The sequence below is a fragment of the Anabrus simplex genome, chromosome 1 (genome assembly GCF_040414725.1).
Source record: "Anabrus simplex isolate iqAnaSimp1 chromosome 1, ASM4041472v1, whole genome shotgun sequence".
Taxonomy (NCBI): Eukaryota; Metazoa; Arthropoda; class Insecta; order Orthoptera; family Tettigoniidae; genus Anabrus; species Anabrus simplex.
The window spans coordinates 1697594242-1697618700 of record NC_090265.1 but is presented as its reverse complement, the minus strand read 5'-3'; the positions used below and the strand labels follow the sequence as shown (position 1 = coordinate 1697618700).

General features: G+C 39.0%; 1 protein-coding gene across 3 annotated transcripts in view; it reads right to left on the bottom strand.

Annotated features, from left to right (window-relative positions):
* The window catches only part of enok (enoki mushroom), a 516902-nt gene extending 492824 nt beyond the window's left edge, over positions 1 to 24078 (bottom strand). For all 3 annotated transcript variants that reach the window (XM_067138427.2, XM_067138428.2, XM_067138429.2), the window contains exons 1-2: positions 23942 to 24078; positions 22162 to 22969 (exon numbers count right to left, since the gene is read on the bottom strand). In XM_067138427.2, coding sequence (XP_066994528.2) covers positions 22162 to 22752 — 591 coding nt within the window. In that variant the 5' untranslated portion in view covers positions 22753 to 22969; positions 23942 to 24078. The remainder of the gene's footprint in view (positions 1 to 22161; positions 22970 to 23941) is intronic.
* Positions 24079 to 24459: the final 381 nt, after the last annotated feature.

Genomic DNA, 24459 nt, shown 5'->3' with positions numbered 1-24459 from the left:
CGGTAGATAGTCTTGCCACTGGAATGGACGGCTGCCGTTGACTCAGTGGCGCACGCAGCTAAATGAATGCTTTCACACTGCACGTTTTTTTTAATCGTACGGCAGATCTCGAGCAGCTGTAGAGGAGATAACGCGAGGGTATCTAGACACAAGTTATACGCATTAGTATCGTAGTGTTTTATTGTTTTACTTTGTTATTAAAATGTTCAGCGCATTGCTTTGTAGGATTTATCGTTGGTTTTGTGAAATGGCTGACGTAGATTCTGAAATTCTTATTACTCTGGTCCATAACTCTCTAGACATTTATACAGTAGAGGCGATTGGGTATTGGACGTGTGTGTTGGGGAAGGGGGGCGAAATGTACAAACAACAAAACGTACCTGGGTTTGTGGTGTATAGCGTGGGGTGGGGAGGTATATACACCAAAACGTTTTAAAAAAGCTCAAAGTGGTAGGCTAATTTCGACAGAGAGGTAAAGATTAAGTGCGGTAATAGTTTTTTTTAGATGTTGATTCAATACCATACAATAAAACTTTCATCAAAGGAACAATTTTACACATGCACTAAAATTAAACAGAAGTACGGTGTGATCATACATTTAAAATTCGTTTAGTATTTGACTACACACTACGAAACTAACACACTAAAGAGATTGCCAGATAGACGAATGCGCGAGGCAAGCGAGTGAATCATGCCTGTGTCCATGACCTTGGCAATAAAATATACCCGTGCCACCCTTCCTCAAAGGATATGCACAGTCTCCACTACTTGGTATGGCGCTATACAAATCGGTTAGCCGCGACAAACTACATTTTGTGCGTATTCCCGCTAATAATTTTATTGATAATTAAAGAAAATAAAAGAAAGATTTATCTGATAAGACAACAGGGCTTGTACAAATTGCTTTTTTAAATAATTAGAATAAGTCCTAGTTTCAGCCACCTAAAATGGAATAATAATGTAATGTTTTCTCCACAAAGTGGGGCGGGGGCGACCGCACCCCCTCCCCCCCCTCTCCCTAATCGCCGCTACTGTACTTATAAAGATCGGAATGCGACAAGAAATGCCTGGCGTGAAGTTTACTTAGAAATAAAACCAGAATTTGATCTAATTTAAAACAAAGAAAAAAATGTGTTTGGTAACTTAATTGTATTTTCAGTATATTATATATATATAGTGTATATTATTACATAATACAGATTCACAAATATATACTTATGATACAATTTCACAGTTCAATGTTCAGCCACAAACTACTAATATTAAAAAATCATCCTATTATTAAAATGACTCCTGTATGACTAGCATCAAGACATGCACTGAGCTTCCCACGGTAAAAAAACCGTTGCAGTGTGAAAGCAACATCCACGGCAAAAGAGCCGTACGGTTTTTTTTTTTTTTTTGCCGTACGGTCGAAACCGTGTAGTGTGAAAGGAGCCTTAAGGTGGCTACACACGTTATGGTATAACTGTGCGATTTAACTGCAACGATGAACTGCGTAGTAAAACTGAAAGCCCTCTAGCCTCCACATGGTACAGATAACTGCGTCGATCGACAGTACTCATCACCTCATCAGACATTTATCAAAGCAACATGTCATCGACGGACGATGATGACGTACTAGCGGTGTTGGGCCTATGTGTGTGTGTAATGAAAAAGCAAAAGAAGACACGCAGCGTGTTGTGTAAAGATTGGCTACTACAGAGAAAGCAATAATCACACGTAAATTTATAAAATGAGTTACGCTTCGTACCACAGAATAACAGCACGTTAGTCCTGTTCGGTCAGGTTCCATGGCTAAATGGTTAGCGTGCTGGCCTTTGGTCAGAGGGGTACCGGGTTCAATTCCTGGCAGGGCGTAACATTGGAAGTACAACTGTCACATGGAAATTTACAGTATATTGCAGAATTTCCTTTAAGTATCTTATATTTTACGAGAAAATTATTCTTAGCGTTACATGTAGTATGTGTTGTTCATATAAGAAGTCCAACTGATGAAAGTACCACAAACGCAGAGTGTATAGCTTCTAAATGCTCACGATATCCGCTTTGGTCTTCCTGAGACGCGTTGTGTTATCTTAACGAGTGACTCACTTGAACTGAGCAATCGGCAGCCGCCACGGTCCACACGTTGCGATAAAACTGTGTAAACGCAATCGACACAGTTTTATTGGTTAGAAAAATGAACTTGCTCCGATGAACTGTGCAAGCAGAAATAACTGCAACGGTTTACCATCCACACGTGAGATAAATCTCCGCAGTTCGGTTGGTGCAGTTAAATCGCACAGTTATACAGTAACGTGTGTAGCCGCCTTTAGTGGCGTGAAGAAGAGCATTTCACATTACACGGCACGGCAGCCGTGCTGTTTAGCAGCCGTGTCTTGCCACTGGAATGGACGGCTGCCGTTGACTCAATGGCGCACGCAGCTAAATGAATGCTTTCACACTGCACGTTTTTTTTTAATCGTACGGCAGATCTCGAGCAGCTGTAGAGGAGATAACGCGAGGGTATCTAGACACAAGTTATACGCATTAGTATCGTAGTGTTTTATTGTTTTACTTTGTTATTAAAATGTTCAGCGCATTGCTTTGTAGGATTTATCGTTGGTTTTGTGAAATGGCTGACGTAGATTCTGAAATTCTTATTACTCTGGTCCATAACTCTCTAGACATTTATACAGTAGAGGCGATTGGGTATTGGACGTGTGTGTTGGGGAAGGGGGGCGAAATGTACAAACAACAAAACGTACCTGGGTTTGTGGTGTATAGCGTGGGGTGGGGAGGTATATACACCAAAACGTTTTAAAAAAGCTCAAAGTGGAAGGCTAATTTCGACAGAGAGGTAAAGATTAAGTGCGGTAATAGTTTTTTTAGATGTTGATTCAATACCATACAATAAAACTTTCATCAAAGGAACAATTTTACACATGCACTAAAATTAAACAGAAGTACGGTGTGATCATACATTTAAAATTCGTTTAGTATTTGACTACACACTACGAAACTAACACACTAAAGAGATTGCCAGATAGACGAATGCGCGAGGCAAGCGAGTGAATCATGCCTGTGTCCATGACCTTGGCAATAAAATATACCCGTGCCACCCTTCCTCAAAGGATATGCACAGTCTCCACTACTTGGTATGGCGCTATACAAATCGGTTAGCCGCGACAAACTACATTTTGTGCGTATTCCCGCTAATAATTTTATTGATAATTAAAGAAAATAAAAGAAAGATTTATCTGATAAGACAACAGGGCTTGTACAAATTGCTCTTTTAAATAATTAAAATAAGTCCTAGTTTCAGCCACCTAAATTGGAATAATAATGTAATGTTTTCTCCACAAAGTGGGGCGAGGGCGACCGCACCCCCTCGCCCCCCTAATCGCCGCTACTGCATTTATAAAGATCGGAATGCGACAAGAAATGCCTGGCGTGAAGTTTACTTAGATTTTGATCTAATATAAGACAAAAAAAAATTGTGTTTGGTAACTTAAGTGTATTTTCAGTATAGTTTATATATATATAGTGTATATTATTACATAATACAGATTCACAAATATATACTTATGATACAATTTCACAGTTTAATGTTCAGGCACAAACTACTAATATTAAGAAATCATCTATTAAAATGACTCTCGTGTATGAGTAGCATCAAGACATGCACTGAGCTTCCCACAGCAAAAAAACCGTACGGCAAAAACCGTTGCAATGTGAAAGTAACATCTCCACAGCAAAGAGCGTACGGTCGAAACCGTGTAGTGTGAAAGGAGCCTAGGCTTGGAGGCAGATATCCCTCCTTAACCAATTAAAATGAATATAAACCAGGTGTGTGTGCTTCATACTTTATTCATTTTTAAAATACTCGATGTACTGAATACTATATATATTGAATTCCATAAGTATTTCAATAATTTACCCTTTCCTTTCACGCTCAAAAATACAACTAAACAGTGCAATGTAGTACAAAATACGCGCCAAACGCTTTCTTTACACGTCAGATTGCTGTGCAGGAAGTGTTCCAACACGATCTAGTTTGGTATCAGCCGCTGACCGATCCTAAACCGGCGCATTCGCAGAAGGCGATGCATGAATCCGTGGTGACCGTCAGAAACCTGTGTGTTGGAACGAACCGAATATCAACACTCAATAATCGCACAATTGGCCGGCAAGTATTTATTTCTATACATTCTCAAAACGAGAGGATATTCGTAAACTGGGGATAGCCGGTGACCGAATAGAGAATACCTGGAATCCTACCACCTGCACAATATGTTCATTTTATTTCAAACAAGAGGATTTTGAAAGAAAGTAATCATCTGCAACGGCAATTTTTTGTTCGATTGAGCGTACTTCTGTGTGTTCCCTACGAATCGGTCGGTTGGTATTCCCGCTAATCTTTTCGTACCAGAAGCATCATGGCGATAGTGTGATACTGAGGTAATTCCGCAATGGGATTCGTAACAGTTCAGAAGGTTCATATCGAACAGTTCCGAAGGTTCATATCGAAGTCTAACACGCTGATCATTCCTTACAACGTTCAGAGGCGAACAAGAAGTAAAATGACTCCTCAGAAATATTTGCCAGACTGATAGATTTAGATTCTGTTTCAAAAGGTATTCGCTACAACTCATGAGAGCTAGAACATCGCCTTCAGCGAAGGGGGTGAAAAACTGTCAGGCTGCAAGAAACAAATATCGATTTTGATTTGTGCGTCCGTGTTAGGTTCAGGCGATAGCATTTGTCTTGATGCCGGTGTTGAAGTGATAACGTGCTCGCGTCCCGTGCTCCAGATCGCGGGTTCGATTCCAGCCGAGGTCAGCGAACTGTTGAAAACCAAAAATCCATAGCATGTTCTTGTCAGCGTGTAAAAGAACCCTTGCTAGATACATACAATAGTTTTTAAAAATTTAATCTAAGACTTGTGAAAAAGGAATTGGGTAAACAAAGTGCAAAAAATGTTTTTAAAGCTTTCATTTTCACTTGGCTTCATTGCTTAATTTTTTACAGAAGCAAGAAAAAACATAAAAAGAATCAGTTCTTTTTTTATTTTCAAATGTAGAAAACTATTGCAGCTAGGGAAAGTTCTCTTACAGGGAGTCATGAGCCATCAGAAAATATACGAACAAGTTCAAGAAAACTAACAAAATTAATTTTCCAGTAACAACTAATGGGTTTTCAACACATTATTACTGAACTGAGGGTATTGATTTATTACATGCCTCAATAACGTTCTTCAAGAATGAAACATTTCATTCTGTTTTTAAATATGTTTTTGGGGTAAAATATGTTATTAAATTATTTCTTTTCTTAAGGTATTTTCTAATTTTATTTATCCTGAATTAGTTTCAACAGAGTGAATAACATCAGAATAAATCAAAATAACTAGAAAGGCATTTTAAAATGTATCTCCCATATTCTCACCACAGAATAGTAGAGAAATAAAATTACGTTCCCACTCCAAAACCAGAATATGCAAGGTTGTTCAAAACATACCAGCTGAAACCAATTTTATGGCATGCAATGGCATTGACGTAATGTTTTACAAAAGGCATTGACGTAATTTTTTACAAAAGGCATTGACGTAATGTTTCACAAAAGGCAAAGTAAAAATCGCGCTTTAAAATAGGAAAATCTATATTACCTATATAACTTGAACATGTAACAATATTGTGAGAAAACCACAATACTAATCAGTGTTCTCCCTAGGACATTTTAACGGGCATACTGCCCTGCCATTATTACAGACCACCCAGCTAATATAACCAAGATATGTCCTAGTTACACAATATTAATACATATTTGAGTCATTGGGTGCTCCAAATTAACATGTAAATACTGTAAAATTTAAATGATAAATCATTATTGTCAGCATAATTTCATCAATTACATAGGAGATCAAATGTTTAGCTTGACCACCACATAATGTAGTACGCGAGCGGGGTCTGGATTTGTGTGGAATCGCATGCGAGTCCTCTATTCCCCACAACAATACAAACTCGTATGGCAGTCCAAATGTTCACAGCAACCAAGTGGTAGGCCTGCGTCCACTGTTACATGATTTGTAACAAGCAATAGAACACTAGTAGTTCAAAATACTCTTGTAATGTTTGTGATAACACTAACATAGTTCAATTTTGCAGTTAATGTTTACCTGCTTGATATTATTGTTAATGCCCTGAGGAAAATGAATTGATTTTTTTTTTTCATATTGAAGTTTTACACAGTATTCCCCACCTGACTGACAAAAATTTCTGAGATCACTGAATTAGGCCTATGTGTTATACACCAAAAGAAAGGTATCCATATCAGTATTACTAAAAAAAATATTATTTATTTCATTGTCCTTTATTTGCATAAAATAGTCATTTATTCAAATAATACAATGCTTAGCCCATTGAAGTTTGCCAGTAGATGCTCTATAAAGTTGTCTCTGCTGATCTTTCTATGCCAGCCCGGTAGAGGGCTCTGTGAAAGTCATCTATGCAGATCTTTCTACGTTAGTATGATAGATGGCTCTGTAAAATCAAGTTAGAACATCACCTTTTTTTTTTTTTTTTTCTTTTGAAGCTCCAGGAGGAAGTGGGAAAACATTTGTTTATTCAAGTTTAGTATACATGATTAGAAACAAAGCTGAGATTGCAATCACTGCTGCACAGACAGGAATTGCAGCTTTGTTATTACCAGATAGTAAGACAATTCACCAAACTATTGGTTTGCCAGTTCCAGTAAATTAGCAGGACAATGCATTGATAGCCTACTGAACAACATATTAGTTGTGAAAAAGAATGATTAGCAAGATTGTCATATTTGAGGGAGATTTTCACAAAGTTCTTCCTGTAGTATACAAAGGTGGAAGAGCTAAGGTAATTCAGGCATGTATCCAGAGTGCTCAAATATGACCAAAAATTACACTATAAAAGAAATATGCGTGCAAAACCTTCTAAAAAATAATTTGGATCATGGCCACTACAATTATGAAATTAAAAGTGAATTACAAAATGATATAATAAGGGTTCCCAGTAACTTCACTGATAAGTCACATTTTCAGCAATTGTATAGACTTCAATTCTTCAGCTTACTATAACAGAGCAACTTGCAAGTCCCTTCAATGATGACTGTAACAGCACAAATGGAGACGTTCTTCACCTACAGAATACACAGATTTTGTAATCAGTATACCCCTACAATACCTACACTCCATTATGCCATCTGGAATGCCTCCACATGTATTAAAATTGAAAGTTGGCACAACTGTAATGCTGATAAGAAATAGGCACATGGCCTTTGTTTTAGTAAATGGAGTGAGTATGATAGAAATGTATGACAAAATTATAAAATTAGAAGTCGTTACACGTGCTTCCAAGAATCAGGTACTGGTAATTTATCTACCCAGGAGTGAATTGGTCTCTACTGATAGTAACCTACCTTTCGAATTAAAAGAGTCAGTTAACTTTAATTCTTGCTTTCGAAATGACCATTACCACAGCGAAGGGTCGAAGTTTTGACACAAAAGGTATTTAGTTATCTCTGTGCATTTTCAGCCATAGTCAGTTATATGCAACATTTAGTAGAGTTAAAGATGCGAGGGATTGTCAAAATTAAAATTATAACTACATCGTATCTGGGTCAGTTCCCCAAAACTGAAGGGTATTTCACAAAAACATAGTTTACAATGAAATACTAAAATCAGTCAATGAAGAGGACAGTCAAATATGATCATTTACAGTGAACTGTTATTGAAGTGATTAAAACATGACTGTTACAAGCATGAACAAGAAAATTATGATAGGGCAATTGCCAAGGTTAAAAAATTACACATGTATAGTCACAAGTGTACGTTTAAAGGCAAATAAATGGTCTTCCGGAGTTCGTTATATTTTCAGTTACTTTTCTCATGCACTTCCTTTATCACCAGTTTCTAGTCTTTGTTCGCAGCTATTGCTGCAACAGGCTACTAGTATTTTTTTTCAAACTAGTTAGCTTACAAAAAATATGAAAACATAGTCTTTTGTTCACAAAAAAAAAGTAGCAGACTAACTTAAATACAACAAATAACTATTCAAAAGCATGGAAAAGATTTTCTGGAAATTGAACCCACCCAATATTCCCTCTGCCCTATTCTACTGAACTGTCCCTAGGGCTTTATCTATTCATCCACAGGACACATTGTAAACTTATACAGTATTATTTGGGAAGGCACTCAGGCAATTACAGGAAACAGCAAGGCTCCAAAAGTTATTGTGACGTATTGTGCAATGTGTTTAGAAATGTAGTTGAAAGGAGAAAAAGAGAGGATTGATATGTGCAAGGTTTTATTGCACTAGGTCTGGAACACTACAACAACACTATGATGATGATGCTTGTTTAAAGGGGCCTAACATATAGGTCATCGGCCTCTCGACAGTAAATAGCACACTTAATCACAATATAGTGCAATTTTGTTGAGGACAAGTGCATTGTACAAATCTAAAATGTGGTAGAAGAAATGTGCATTCTCAAATTTTGGTTGAAAAGAAAGGAAAAGAAAAAAAAGTAGTATTCACACAAACGTCACGCCAGTGATCCGTATGTTCGATCCTCCGAATTTAAATCGGTGTTGGTAGTGTGTTTACCCGGAGGCCCCGGGTTCGATTCCCAGCCAGGTCAGGGATTTTTACCTGGACCTGAGGGCTGGTTCGAGGTCCACTCAGCCTACGTGATTAGAACTGAGGAGCTATCTGACAGTGAGATAGCGGCCCCGGTCTAGGAACCCAAGAATAACGGCCGAAAGTATTCGTCATGCTGACCACACGACACCTCGTAATCCGCAGGCCTTCGGGCTGAGCAGCGGTCGCTTAGGCCAAAGCCCTTGAAGGGCTGTAGTGCCATGGGGTTTGGTAGTGCGTATTTCTCCGAAATATTGCGCAATACCAGCACGGACATAGGATGATATTTCTGTAGGGCCCAGTTCAAAGGCCACTGAAGAGTATAAAATTCCTACGATTCTTCTTCTTCATTCCTTCTCCGGCACTCATTTGGATTAAGCCCAGTTTTACGCCCGGATGTACTTCCTGACGCCAACCCTACGAAGGGGATGCATTCACTACTGCGTGTTTCTGATAGTGGTTGGTAGTGTGATTATGCTGCATGTAAATGAAGATGTGTATTAAGACGAACACAAACAACTAGCAGTTAAAATAACGGACCCCCTCAAACTACTGACACATGCCTAAATTGAATTTCGAGCTTCATCACCCATCAACTTGTTGCTGCTATGGTCGACGTCCAAGCCTTTCCACTAAGCACACTCCTGTCATGGCAAAACAGTTTTACAATAGCCTGTAACATTTTATTTAAGTACCATCTTCTTCAAAATGAATTCTGGGACAAACTACTGCGAATATGAAGAGTATAGTTCTCACGTCACGACGAAATGACACGGAAGAAATTATATGTCAATTCTTCGCTGGCGTACCACACTGTTTGCAGAGTTAATGAGATGAAATTAATAATGTGACATAATAGGGAGAGGGTGAAACCCGATGCAGGCACATAGCCTACGCCTGCGAATAGTACCAAGCGGTCTGCCCAATGCTTAATGTCTCCATCCAACGGACGAATCATCAACAGCGTCATACGTAGGCCCTCACTCCTGTCCATATGAACATTGTAGAGAATCTAGTGATTACAAATTGTACACCACCTCTACTACCCTGTCGACATCCTGAGAAGTGTCATATCATACCACTCTATAGGAAACTCCCTTTAAAAAGAACTTTACCGGGCGAGTTGGCCGTGCGGTTAGGACCGCGCAGCTGTGAGCTCGCATCGGGGAGATGGTTTTCGGTGGTTTCCCATGTTCACACCAGGCAAATGCTGCCGCTTCCTTCCCATTCCTAGGCCTTTGCTGTCCTATCGTCGCCGTAAGACCTATATTTGACGGTGCGACGTAAAGTAACTAGCAAAAAAAAACAAAAAAACTTTACGATGTGCTTCTGTATTACATTAATTATTGCGGGGAATACAATGTTTCCTTCAACACGGGGAGTTAGAAAGGGTGAAAAAGAACATGTCCAAAATGACCGAGATTATACATGTATGTTCCAGCATAGCTTTCAACCAAACTTTGTACACACAGGCATATGACTTACGCCGGGCTGAGTAGCTCGGACAGTAGAGCCCAACTTGACACCAGCCTCATGTCAGTACTGGCACGCTAAAGAACTCTGCGGGACAAACTTCCAGCACCTCGACGTCTGCGAAAACCGTAAAATTAGTTAGTGGGACGAAAAATCAATAACATTTCTACTACAGATGACTTACCACTTGGAAAGACGTACTGGTGGGGTGACACTCCTAGCACCACAAGGTGTGGAGGTGAGGAGAGAGATGTAAAAATGATCGAAAACGACGAATATTAGTGTCGAATTCAAAGTTTTCGGCATCGCTGAATTTAATTGACACTCTGGACGCCCATTACAAGTCCAAGTTCAGATACCATCGGCATGGGGGTAAGGAGAGGTGAAAAAAGAAAATGTCCAAAATTAGTGCCGAATCCAGAGTTTTTCGGGTCCCTAGAGTGATTGGCGAGGGTGCCAATGACAGTTGGAACCGTGTGCATCATATCAAGCGCGACGCACAAATACATACAGTTGTCGTTTATTTTTATTATTTAATTTCAAAGGATCAACTACTTCCCCGACAATCTGGGCTGCCACAAGGACGAATCACTATAATCTGAAACTAAAACTTAAAATTAAACACACAATAATAACTCTAAAACAACAAATCAGTTCGTAAAATATCTATAAAGAATTCTACAAAAAAAAATCACATGATGCAACAGCCCCAAAGGGCCTTGGCCTACCAAGCAACTGCTACTCAGCCCAAAGGCCTGCGACTGAAAATAAACTGTACTTAAATGTAGAAAAATGTGTATCGATGTTGTTCACCAGAAGGAAAACTCCCATCCACTACACTTACAAGCTAGGCGACATTGATTTACGATCGGTTTGCGAGATGAAAGACCTTGGGGTTTTATTCGACCACAAGCTTACATTCAATTTGCATATACTGAAAGTGGTAGCTGAGTTGTACAAGATCCTAGGATTCATTATCAGGAATACAAAACCCTTCAAATCACACAAACTTGCATTCATCTGTTCAATACCATAGTAAGACCAAAAGTAGAATATGCCAGCATCATTTGGAGCCCTAGGTGTCAATCATATGTCTATAAGATTGAAAAATTACAAAAAAAGATTTTTAAAATACTTACAATATAAAAAACTGGCTGCTATCCCCGTATGGCACCCTATAGTGATATCCTTTTAAATTTCGGAGTGGAGAGTTTAGAAATTCGCAGACGGAAGGATGCAGTAAAATTTCTTTTTAAAGTTGTAAACTATGCTATTGATAATCCTGAATTACTTTCACTCCTAAATTTCCATGTACCACACTTCAATTCCTGAAATAACACATTTTTAAATGAAAAAACCAGGACGTGTGCCCATGATAACAGACTGCAGTATCTTCAACAGTGCCATTCAGAAAAATAATGGCCTTGACTTCAGTTTGCCATTGCGTGAGTTTGTAACTGAACTTCATCGCGCAATTGTATGAAGTCCTAAAAATAGCGGAAATTGTAAGGTGAAGTTCTATAATATTATGCAATGTAATGTATTGCTTCATTTATTTTATCATTTTACTTTGTCGTGTGTTGTTCCACCGCATTAACATAAGGTTCTTTAGTCTTTAGAAAAAAACTTTGATATTTTATAACAATATTATAGGAAATTAGATAAAATTGTAGAATATAGTTTAGATATAAGTTTCACCGCGTTAATTGTAGCTTATCTGTCGTAGTTGCCACTGTAATTGGGACACTAAGTCCTGTAGTGTGCAATAAATAAATAAATAAATAAATAAATAAATAAATAAATATTACGAGGTATCGTGCAGTCGGCACGACGGATCCTCTCGGCCGTTATTCTTGGTTTTCTAGATCGGGGCCGCTATCTCACCGTCAGATAGCTCCTCTATTGCAATCATGCAGGTGCAGCCTGAGTGAACCTAGAACTAGCCCTCAGATCCAGGTAAAAATCCTGACCTAGCCAGGAATCGAACCCGGAGCTTCCTGGTACGAAGCAGATATGCCACTACAAAAAATTTACTTCACACATAATTAAAAGGTAATACAAATCCTAAAAGTAAACTTTCAAAAAAGTACCCGGGTAAAAAACGAAATGGCGTATGGCTTTTAGTGCCGGGAGTGTCCAAGGACATGTTCGGCTCGCCAGGTGCAGGTCTTTCGATTTGACACCCGTAGGCAACCTGCGCGTCGTGATGAGGATGAAATGATGATGAGAACAACACACACCCAGCCCCCGTGCCAGCGAAATTAACCAATGATAGTTAAAATTTTCGACCCTGCCGGGAATCGAACCCGGGACCCCTGTGAATAAAGGCCAGCACGCTAACCATATAGCAGTACCCGGGTATTTCAGTCGATTCGATACCGTAGCAGGACATGTACCCTGGTGCCGTACCCTCAGCAATTTTACTTCTCACCTCTTCCTAATATGGGTTAAATGGAGCTTATTTTATGACTTCACCAATGCAACTGGGGGTCTAGCTAACACACACGAGGGAACTGAGACAAGTCAAAAGAGAAATCTGTTAAGATGGAGTAAATATTCTCAGGAATACATTTATATCGAATTACATCCCTGAAGCTAGAAATGTGTATGTTTTTGGCATGTCTACTTGAATGATCAGTAGGGCTCGGATGTTTAGTAAAAGTCATATTTTTTCTTTGTCTCTATTCTTGCCTGATTGGATTTTGAACAAATCAGGTGATTATCGTTGCAATTAAGTGATTTTTACTTGTCATATAAATGCACATTTTGGCTATTTTTGTCATAAGGTCATATTTTGAGCTATTTTCGTAGAAACGTCATATTTCGGCAGTTTGGCGACAGCTGTAGTGGCGAAATCATCGTCAACTTTCCGAATGAGAACTAGTATTCGCAAAACTGCTTTTCCGTATCACATCTGTAGTTAATACAAGTGGAATACTCTGCTTTTTCTACAAGATTGCGCAGGAATTCTCTTCCGACAGTTTGTTAGTCTGGCATATATTAAGTCGAACTTTGGAATTATATCGAGTGCAATTACTCGTTTAGAAGCTTCTGGCTTAGAAATGCATGCAAGTATTGAAATTATGAGAAGTGTTGAACTTTCAGCACAACAATCACATGGAATAGTTGGCATCGGTGTAAAAAAAAAACTTCGAAACGTGCTCAATCGAAGTGACGGTTTTCGCTGTGTGTGCAAGAGAAATGTTCTTAGAGAAGGTACCAGTGCATTTCAAGACGAGTGCATACTCGATAGCAGTGATTTAATATTTAAATATGCGCCAATAACGTCTTGTGACGTAGAAAGGAGCGTCTCTTCGTACAAGAATGTGTTAAGTGATAATCGGAGGTCTTTCGCGCCTGATGCTTTGAAGATGAATCTTGTCATACACTTCGATACCACCCGCGGAGAAGAACGAAAAAGTTATGTGAGTTTGCACTACTTGCCCTGCCACCCTACCATAATCTATCGAAAGACATCTACTTAATTTGTTTCGTGGTGCTCAGTTTAAACTTCAAGGCATTTGAATAATATTAAGGTAATCTGAGCGTAAACGCTCCAAAATATATCCTTTAAATAGATTGATTTCTAATTTTCTCGTATTTCAAACCACCAATGAAGGGTGCACATATGTTTTGATTTTTGAAATGTTGTGTGTCCTGATAATCTTAGCGAAATTTGTAGGGCCTACTTTATAGGTATGTATTCGCAAATGTTTGATAAGTGAATCGAGAACAATAGACTGTGAATAACTGCTAAACATGTATATTCAGAAAATTCATATAAAAGTACGAATAAAGAATTTAGTTAACAAATACATATCAAAGGATTTGTCGTCTCAATTTATAACTTATTTTAAAATGACCATATTTAGATTATTCATTTTTGGGTCATATTTTGTATTTTTTTACGTCATATTTCGTCACTTTTGAGGTCATATTTGCTTGCTTATTTAGGCTATTTTTAGGTCTTAAACATCCGAGCCCTAATGATCAGTAATATATAATACATCAGAAGTTGCTGTGACTGGGTGCATAGCATGTTCGGGTTGGAGATCGATCAGCAAGCATACCAAGGTTTGGCTTCGGTCTGACAACCTGTTGAATGCACTAGCAATCGACTAGGACTAGGAGACTTGATCTCGCAGCCAGCATTAAATCCTGTAAACAAGATCCTCGCTGGACAGGTGCCACTTCAAGTACTGATCTTCCCACTTTCCCATCTGCTTCTGTAGGATGATACAAAGTGGGAATACGCTGAATTGTTTACTTGTTCCTTTGGTGAGGATGAGCTTCAAAATGGTGATTGTGAAGCAATAATACAGGGTACCGTACTTCATACCATTCAACAAATATGGAGGCATTTGTATTTGTTACGTCTAAAAATCCTTGATCCCGTTTTCTGATACGTGGTCGGGAATGAGGCGAGATTAAATTGACTGCAAGTGAAAATAGGAAGCCACAAAAATCCATTCTCAGGACAGCCAGCCAATGGTCCATAGTCGACGTGCTCGCTGCCACTCCACTCAGTGTTGAAACGATTGCCTAATATAAATAAATATATTTTTAAAGATTTTGCTTTACGTCGCACCGGCTCAAATGGGCCTTATGGCGACGATGCGATAGGGAAGAACCTGGGAGTAGGAAGCGGCCGTGGCCTTAATTAAGGTACAGCTGGTGTGATAACGGTAATCCACGAAAAACCATCTTCAGGGCTTCCGACAGTGGGGGTTCGAACCCACTATCTCCCGGATGCAAGTTCACAGCTGCGCGCTCCTAACCGCACGGCCAACTCGCCCGGTAGTTGAAATGAAATGTTCGTGGAGTGTGTTGCTGGAATGAAAGGTAACAAGGAAAACGGGAGTACCCGGAGAAAAACCAGTTCCGCCTCCGTTTTGTCCAGCATAAATCTCACATGGAGTGACCGGGAGTGGGGTGCGCTGCCACCTGAGCCACAAAGGCTCTACATTTTTTCCGGATATACTACAAAAATAGTGGCGAGTGCGTAAATTTCGATAGTTTTCGTTACGTCGTTGATACAACTACATTCTGATTAAATGTTCTTCATAATCTCATTTATAGATGTTTGGCATGCCCACACTCGGAAGTTGACAGAAAAAAAACACTTTTCAGAACAAATAATACACCTTTAAAGAACTATGTGAAATTGAAATTCACTTGTAGTAAGTGGCGTGCGAGCGAGCAGCTTCAAAACCTAAGAGTGTCATTGAAGCCGCAAGTGAGCGACTGTTAACGAGTAAGAGATCTAGCGGTCAGCCAATCCAACTGTCTCCCTTCTGCTTGCTTGCTCGTCTATTCAATAGACGGTGAGTTCGTGAGTTACATAATAACGAGGCTTTTTTAAAAAAAAAAAGACTGGCTGAGTGGAAAGAGACGGACGATGCGACGGATTAAAAAGAGAAGCTGCTGCACTGCTGCTACCAGCAAGCCCGGTGTTATCTGCTTGCAGTGTTGCCGTGAAGACCTTTAAAACATTCAGCTGGTGTATCTTTCCCTGCTTGAAAGAAAATTGGTTTTATATATCACTATAAACTGAGGCCAGTGGACGCACTAAACGAAACCACATTTCATGAATAAACTGAACTGAAAATGTTTTCGAAAGGACTCTTTAACGAAACAACGTTACAATCTACAGTAGCCAAACGTTAACCGTAAAAATGGTAATTTAACACGAGTACACAATACAAGGCCGAATCTCTCATCGGTTTTTTTTTTGGTCCCATGCTATCTAAACTGATTCTATCGTTTTGAAGCGGCGATGAATTTTGTTCGAAGAGATTACGATCACCTCTCAAGTCATCGAAAATTGGCGGTATTAGAAAGAAAGGGAAGGGCCCCAAAAAGCATGCACGTGGAAGACGCTACAGGTCCACGAATCTCATAGCTTTGGGCTCGGAATGGAACTAGAGTTGACAAAATGTGCAGGTCTGGCACAAGCAAGAGGAGTCAATGCCAGACTATGCTGAATACCCACACTCGACAGTCCAGGCTACCAAGCTAAGAGCTACTTGGAGAAATCTCGAGCTCTGATAAGCAGTTCCTTTTGGTTTCTGACAGAATCTTTATGGTTTACAATGGGCCAATTAATCACTTTCAGATTTTTTAAAATAACATCAGTTGTGCTGGCTAGCACCTGGGCTAATAATCACTTTGTTTTGTGTCTTAAAACACAACAAAACAGAACCGAGCGCGTTGGCCGCGCGGTTAGGGACACGCAGCTGTCTGCTTATATTCGGGAGAAAGTGGGTTCGAACCCCACTGTCGGCAACCCTGAAGATGATTTTCCTGGGTTTCCCATTTTCACATTAGGCAAATGCTGAGGCTGCCTTAATTCCAAGACCACGGGCACTTCTTTCCAACTCCTAGACCTTTTCCCATCCTCGCCATAAGACCTACCTGTGTCAGTGCGACGTAAAGACAATTGCAAAAATAAAACAAACAATCGGCCTCCTTCAATCACTTACTCCTGAAACTGCAATTGTTTGAACTGATCCATCTAATTCACGAGAATTGGAAAAATGCTTAAGGACCGTTCATGCGATTTTCATAAAAATATTTATGCCCGAATACAGTACAAATAAATTGACTTTTAACTGTTACTTACGTATCATCAATCTAGTCAATAAATGAGTCACAGCCGATGTTAGCTGGCGAACAAATTAGCAACTCCAAGTTGGCGGATTCGATCCTCGCTCAGTCCAGTGGTGTTTAACTGTGCGCAAATACTGCCGACTATGCTGTAAATTTACCGGTACGTAAACTTTACTGTGGCACAAAATTCCGACGCCTCAGCACTCCGAATGTAATCAAAGGGACGAAAAGCTATTATTATTATTATTATTATTATTATTATTATTATTATTATTATTATTATTATTATAACGATACTGAAAACTATGATAAAAACAGCTTAGAAATGAAATGGCGTATGGCTTTTAGTGCTCGCCAGGTGCAGGTCTTTTGATAGGACTCCCGTTGGCGACCCGCACGTCGTGATGAGGATGAAATGATGATAAAGACGACACATACACCCAGCTGCCGTGCGAGCGAAATTAACCAATGATGGTTAAAATTCCCGACCCTGCCGAAAATCGAACCTGGGGCCTCTCTGACCAAAGGCCAGCATGCTAACCATTTAGCCATGGAAATTATGTCTCTTGTATTTAATTCTCAGACTTTGCCAAACCAAAATCCATTTCATCCATATATTTTATTTTGTTATCTGTTACACATACCACTAACTTAATTAAAAATAGGAGAGGATTTCCACCAATCAATACTTATTTATTGTATATATTAAACTACAGGACCGGTTTCGACCTCATATTCAAGGTCATCTTCAGCTGAACCATATATACATATTAATATAATGAAGCTTTGATTAAGATTGTGGTGTTGAAGGAATGCCATATGATGATGATGTACATTTGGTTACATACAAATGGGGCACGTCTTAGCGTGAGCTGGCGTATATGTCATTCTGTGCAATATTGCAACTGTATGTCTAAAATGTTGAAGGTCTTAAAACTAGTGTATAAAACACGTCTTTTCCTAAACTAATATATATGTACAAGATAAAAACAATACATAAAAACACTTCATGTACATGAACATTCGTTCTTGCTTGGTGGTCAATACATTGACTAACTTCCGTATTTAAGTCTTATTCACAGTTGTACACTTCAGCTGCTATTCTTAGAGTTTGTAAAATTGCATGGATAAAAGTTTTGTCTTCCTGTGCGTATGTAAGATAAAACACTTTCAATTTAAAAAGGGTGCCAAATGTATGGATGAAATTCAAGTAAAATATGTTCAGCTCTGCTGTGTGTTTAATATATACAATAAATAAGTATTGATTGGTGGAAATCCTCTCCTATTTTTAATTGTGCAATTGTCAATACGGAAATAAAGATTATAGATTACGATACCACTAACTTATACAGGCAAAAATGGGATAGGGAAGGTCCAAGGTCAGAAAAAGTACAGCCCCAGCATTTCCTCTCTTGAGGGCTGCCAATGGAGTTCAAAGCCTCCATTTCCTGAATGTAAGCTTTACAACCTATATTGTTCAGCAATTTTCTCTCTCTCTCTCTCTCTCTCTCAAAAAAAAAAAAAAAAAAACCACGGGGCGCGCGCGCGCGCACACACACACAGGGAGAGAGAGAGAGAGAGAAATAGTACAAAATGTTATCACATAACACAAAACTACAGTATTTTCCAAAAATATGAAAATGTGGCAAGTGATAAACAATTATGGTAACTTAATTCCCAGTTCTCATAACATCCATTCAACAACTATTGGTTTAACTAAAAGTCTAAAATATTGCCCAGAAGCGTCGTTCTTCACCACATCTGTAAACAACATAGGGCTCTCACATGCAAGTACCCTTAAATGTCAACTATCTAAGTCGTGAATCGACCCACTAACTTTTTTGAGCATATGATACACAATAACTTGCAGGGGTGCAGATCTGGACAGTCTGTACAAAATGTTTGAAAAATTTTAAGTCAGAATGTGTGTTAAGGCATTTTTTTTTTTTTTTTTTTGCTAGGGGCTTTACGTCGCACCGACACAGATAGGTCTTATGGCGACGATGGGATAGGAAAGGGCTAGGAGTTGGAAGGAAGCGGCCGTGGCCTTAATTAAGGTACAGCCCCAGCATTTGCCTGGTGTGAAAATGGGAAACCATTAAGGCATTTTATAAATAAATAAAAATTCTTTATAATTCAATTAATTTTGCAATTTTTACTTTTCTTTGCTTTTTAATTAATCTGAAATATAAAATGACCTATAGAATGGTTTTATAAAAAAGTAACAAGAGCTATTTTTCTTAGGTTCTGATGTTTGTTTTTTTGCTAGTTGCTTTACGCCGCACCGACACAGATAGGTCTTACGGCGACGATGGGACAGGAAAGGACTAGGAGCGGGAAGGAAGCGGCCGTGGCCTTAATTAAGGTACAACCCCAGCATTTGCCTGGTGTGAAAATGGGAAACCACAGAAAACCATCTTCAGGGCTGCCGACAGTGGGGTTCGAACCTACTATCTCCCGAATACTGGATACTGGCCTCACTTTAGCGACTGCAGCTATCGAGCTCGGTGGTTCTGATGTTAATGACGGACGCTAATAATGAACTTTTTATAAAAACATGTTGCAGTAACAAGCCCATTTTTAAATTTTTTAATGTACTAGTTTTACAATACTTTTGTTGCATTTTCATTAATTTTTATGCATTGACTTTTTGATCTACTGTATAGAAATGGACACACAGTTCTATTGGATGAATTTGTTAGTATCCAAATTATGCAATGAATTGTCTGCTCTATTGAACAAATTATATCCTATACTATACAACCTTGCAGATTGTCACTATTCAATCCACCTTTTTATGAGCCAGATGTGTGCAAGTGTACCTCCTTGCACTCCTCTCGCAGTACCCAGAGTGCAAAAATCCCACAGTGAAGGTAAAAAGTATGCAAGCACCAAAAGTTTTGTAATTGTGACTACTAAATGCTAGTCTGAGGACACACAATATTTTCAGGATTTATGCCCACTCTAGAAATAACAACAATTTCATTAGGTGGCACAGTTCAGAAAAACGATGACTGCATTTCAGTACAACACCACAGAATAAAAATATGACAACTGGCAGGATGAAAAGTATAAAAATACAGCAAAGTGAGAAAATCTATCACACCTCCACACTGATAAATTTCACATCATCACAAATTCAAACCAAATCAAGGGCTGAACTGTAACAGTTTAATTCCATAAAAATTAAATTACACCCTTGTTATGAAGAGAAAAGATTATGAACTACTACACACACAAGCCTATGCCATCCTTGAATCCTAATGAACAAAGATTCTTATGCTGAGTTATTCAACCTTTAATCAAACTAGTTCAAGTACTCTTAACACAGTGGGGCTCGCTCTCTTGAACTTCCTTGAAATGCACTGCAAAGTTCTTCAATTAAAAGGAAAAACTATGACTGAATTTTAAAGTTATATTCCCACAGCAAAGTGCAGCAAAAACTACATCTAACAATATCAAGTTCGTTCAGAACGTCAATTCATTATGGTTAGGACTATGTCTAGTCACTGAATGAATATCACAATTGTGGAACGTAGTTCTCTACAATACCGCATTACATCAATCCATTAAATCACATCTCCAATTTAGCACTGTGTAGTTTTGGACTTCAATAAACAGCAATATAAACACTCGTCGAATAAGATATGCCGCGAAACTGGTCGAGTTATGAAAAGGATTAATCTCACACAAAACAACAGAATGAAATGGGAACACTCAAATCTTACAATCTGTTACTGTTTCTTGTGAATTATAACATTAGCAAGCACAGGCCTGTGGATTTATTTTTTAAAAATACGACCAGCTGATTGGGTCAGACGGTGGTGGTATTTGAAGGTGCTCAAATATGCCCGTCTCGTGGTCAGTAGATTTTAAATATCATTTCCAATTTTATAATTATTTTGGTATGTAATATATATTTGTTTTTGTCTTTAACGTCTGTTTTTGTTTAGCACCTCGGATCTCTGAAAATCGTTTAAGGAAATAATGCGTAAAACCTTCAACAAATTTAATTTACCCTAATTCGAAAATTCCTCTTTTTATCACGTCGCAATCCTCGGCGAAATATTATAAACAACCGTAATAAACGTGAAGGTACGTGGAATAACAGTAAACCTTCCAACTTCTTAAACGAAACAAAATTGTAATCCTACCCTGGCTATATGCTCTTCTGAACGCAATGTTGGCGACAACCGTTCGGTACAACAGTCTGCTAGTTATACAAGGAGCGGAGGGAAGTGAATTAAGGGCGAGAATTGTGCGTGCGCCTGCAGCTGCAGTGTTGTAGGTTGGCTAAAATGAGGCTGCCTTTGTTCGTCTCTGAACGGAAGTGTGCATTTCCTATTAACAGCTGCGAGAGACAAACGAACATAGCCTAATAACTTGAAATAATTACCCATCCAAATAAAATACGAGAATACTCTCTTCGACACACTTGACGCAGATACGTAAACAGATGAAAATGAACACCATGAAACGTTCATTTTCACTGTGAAATAACCACCACCCAGTTGTTACATGCAATAGCACACAATGGAGGCAAACCGTACAACTCTAATGGTCTGATGTTTTATTGACCGACTGAAAAATAAACATGGAAAAAAAATTAAAAAAACTATACGGTCAGACATCGAGAATCATCAGACTCGACACCATCTGCTCACCACGAGGACGAGAGGAGAAACTAAATCTCAATCCCCTTCCCCCTCTCCATCCCTCGCGCTCGCGGCGAGTGAATGCTTTGACGCGGGCTTCCCTCCCTTATCTCCCCTCCTACCTTATTACAGCACAACCAGTCGCGTTAGTCACGATAGCCACGTGACAAAGAAATAAATATGCGCTGCATTTGAAAAAAAAAAAGGGTAGGACATACATCAATACCTGTGTCAAATACATGTAAACTCGGTGATTTAAATAGAAAATTAATAATCCGGTAATAACCTTATAGGCCTACATGCATCATTAATTCGTCCTTATCCACGAGTATACTAAGTAATCTTAATATTAAAAAGGGAGTACCAAAAATTCGGAAACAGAAATATCTTTTCAGGAATCTAGGTTAATACTAACAAAGCGACAATCACTGGGATTCACTTTCAAACTTACATCATCGTCGCTCTAAGATTAGCGCTTTTACATAGGAAGTCGGAACATTCCGAATATTACTTTCGCTGAACATAAGGAATGCAAATCTAGCAAGTTAATTTTTTTTCTCACTGAATAAACATCACGTCGGCTTCACAAAACAAGGTCATTAAAAAGGCTCCCAAAATAATTAGTAAAACAACCTAAATGTTAGAACGTTAAATCGCAGCAACTTTTTCATGCAACAAGACATCACTACAAAACGTTTCAACACTTGGACTAAAATAAGCACGTCTATACTCATGATCAAGTGACTCCAGGAATAATTATCACTATCACTTACCTTAGGTGTTTCCGGGCTTGTAGCTCGTCCATCTGATGAACGGCGTTGTTTAGGTGTGGACACATGACCGTCACTGTGCCGCTTTGTAGGCGCGCTTGTAAGAGGTCGATTCACCGGTTTGAACAACCTACCATCTTGCACCACTAATCCCCGAGCGACCGCGCGTTTAACAGATATCCGTAACAAAGCTCTAAAATCCACGTCATTTGATAAACTAACTGCGTGAGACTGCCTGATATATTTCTCAATACTTTTCAATGTTGATCCATCTTGTTCATTTAGCTCACGAGTTGCCTTTGCAATTACTTTCGAGAGATCCGCTCCTTTGGAAACATTTAATTGGCGATTTTGCAATCCACCCGGATCCTTGTACGAACTCTGACCTTTATTGAACACCTTTAAAACATGACCTTCTTTCACAGCATTCTCCAAGTTTTCCGATATCACTTCAATAGAATAGGTGTGGTGTTGCCGAATAGCATGACATATTCGCTCCACGGAAGGTCGCTGTTTCTGAGCACGGATCTTGCGAATCGCATCCAAGATCCAGCCCGTCCACGTCGTAGCGCTCACATTATCCTGATCCTTCATGGTTGGCTCTTGATGTTAACCAATTAAAAATATAAATATCTTACTAAATCGCACTCTCATCACTACGAGAATATGCGCGGAAATCCGTGTCACTATCACACGTTCACATTTTGGTATCTTCAGATATCAGGCCGGGCGGGAAATTACTGGTGAAAGTCCCGCCTTTGGCCTGCTGGTCTGGACACTTGAACATTTATAGAAATAAATTAGTCAGCATCTGAAAATAAAGAGAAAAACACTGCATTAAAGTCATGAAAACACGAAAGCAGGATGGCACATATCAACAAAGGATGACCATGTGTCTGTCACTCACATAAACAAATGTTTAACATCTTCATCTCTAAAAAAAAAAAAAAAAAAAAAAAAAAAATCTAACTTATAGAAATGTACGATAAGTTCTGCCTACGAATAAAACTGTCAATGAAGTAGACTACGTTTAAAATACCCAATGGGTAAACAGCAAGCGTTCCTGAATCAAGAGCTACACAACATTTAAAACGTCAACGTCACACAAGTAGTACAAAAAACGTTTAATACAATTAAAGAACGGTGACGAAACCGCACCTTCGCTTACAAGGCCGTAGCCTGACTCAAACAACAACGCAGAAAGTACCGTGAATCTTCCCGTCCCACTGCCCAGGGAGCGTCAGCATACTTGGGCATGCCCGCACCCCCACCGCCCGTTCCCCCTAGCACATTTGCAGCTGCCGCGACCACATCTCGTACCATCAATTTAACAACATACCAGTACACTGCCAATGAACAAAGCTGAGCGTAAATATAAAGGCAGGTTCCGTTAACAATATCATAATCAAGTAATTAAAATTACGTCATCCGTTTGCAACCATTTTGAAATCCAGAATGAGCTCGTTCTGTAACCAGTGTCCAGGTTCCCGTCGGGCAGCCATCTTGGGCGGTTTTACGGATTTATATTCAGGTCATTTATAACACTTCTCAACAATTACATAAATTTGAACTAATGTGAATATCAAACTTAGAATTATAGCGATGCTATTATTAACATATGGAATAATGACGAGACAGCGACACCGTCAGAAAATGCTCGTGAATATCAGGCACTCGCAGCAACACGGACGCGCTACAACTGATCATCCACTAGCGATGTCCGCATGCACAAAATGTGCTTTTCCCTTCTTATTCCATTAAAATCTTTAATGTATCAGCTTACCTTGTATTTTATTACGTTACACTTGTGTTGTAATTCATGTTATTCACAACACAAACACGCATTAAGGGCATGTATTTACCGTAATCCGATAAAAACACGACACCACACCACTGAATCAACAAAGGTTTACATTTCTGACAAGATGGCTGCCGCGCATTCATACTGAATAACGTAGCTCGACCTGTGAGGGAGAATCCGGAATCTGATCACAAGCATTGCACATGTTTTGAAACTGTTTCAGGCAACACAATATATTTCAATACCCACGAGTCCATTATAGAGAAGAAGAACGTTAATGTATTAACTGCTATTCCTAGTAAATTAAATAGTTAGTGCAAAAACGAAATGATCTGAAGACTTAGGATACAACAAATTTCACCATAATGAACTCTTTTGGCGGGTGATCAACGACACGAAAATAAACATGGCACGCTTAATTTGATTGGCTTCTAGGGTTTCATTACATTTTATCATTGGTAAATTCCTCTAATCGCTGCAAAGTGCTTGGGTATTGAATT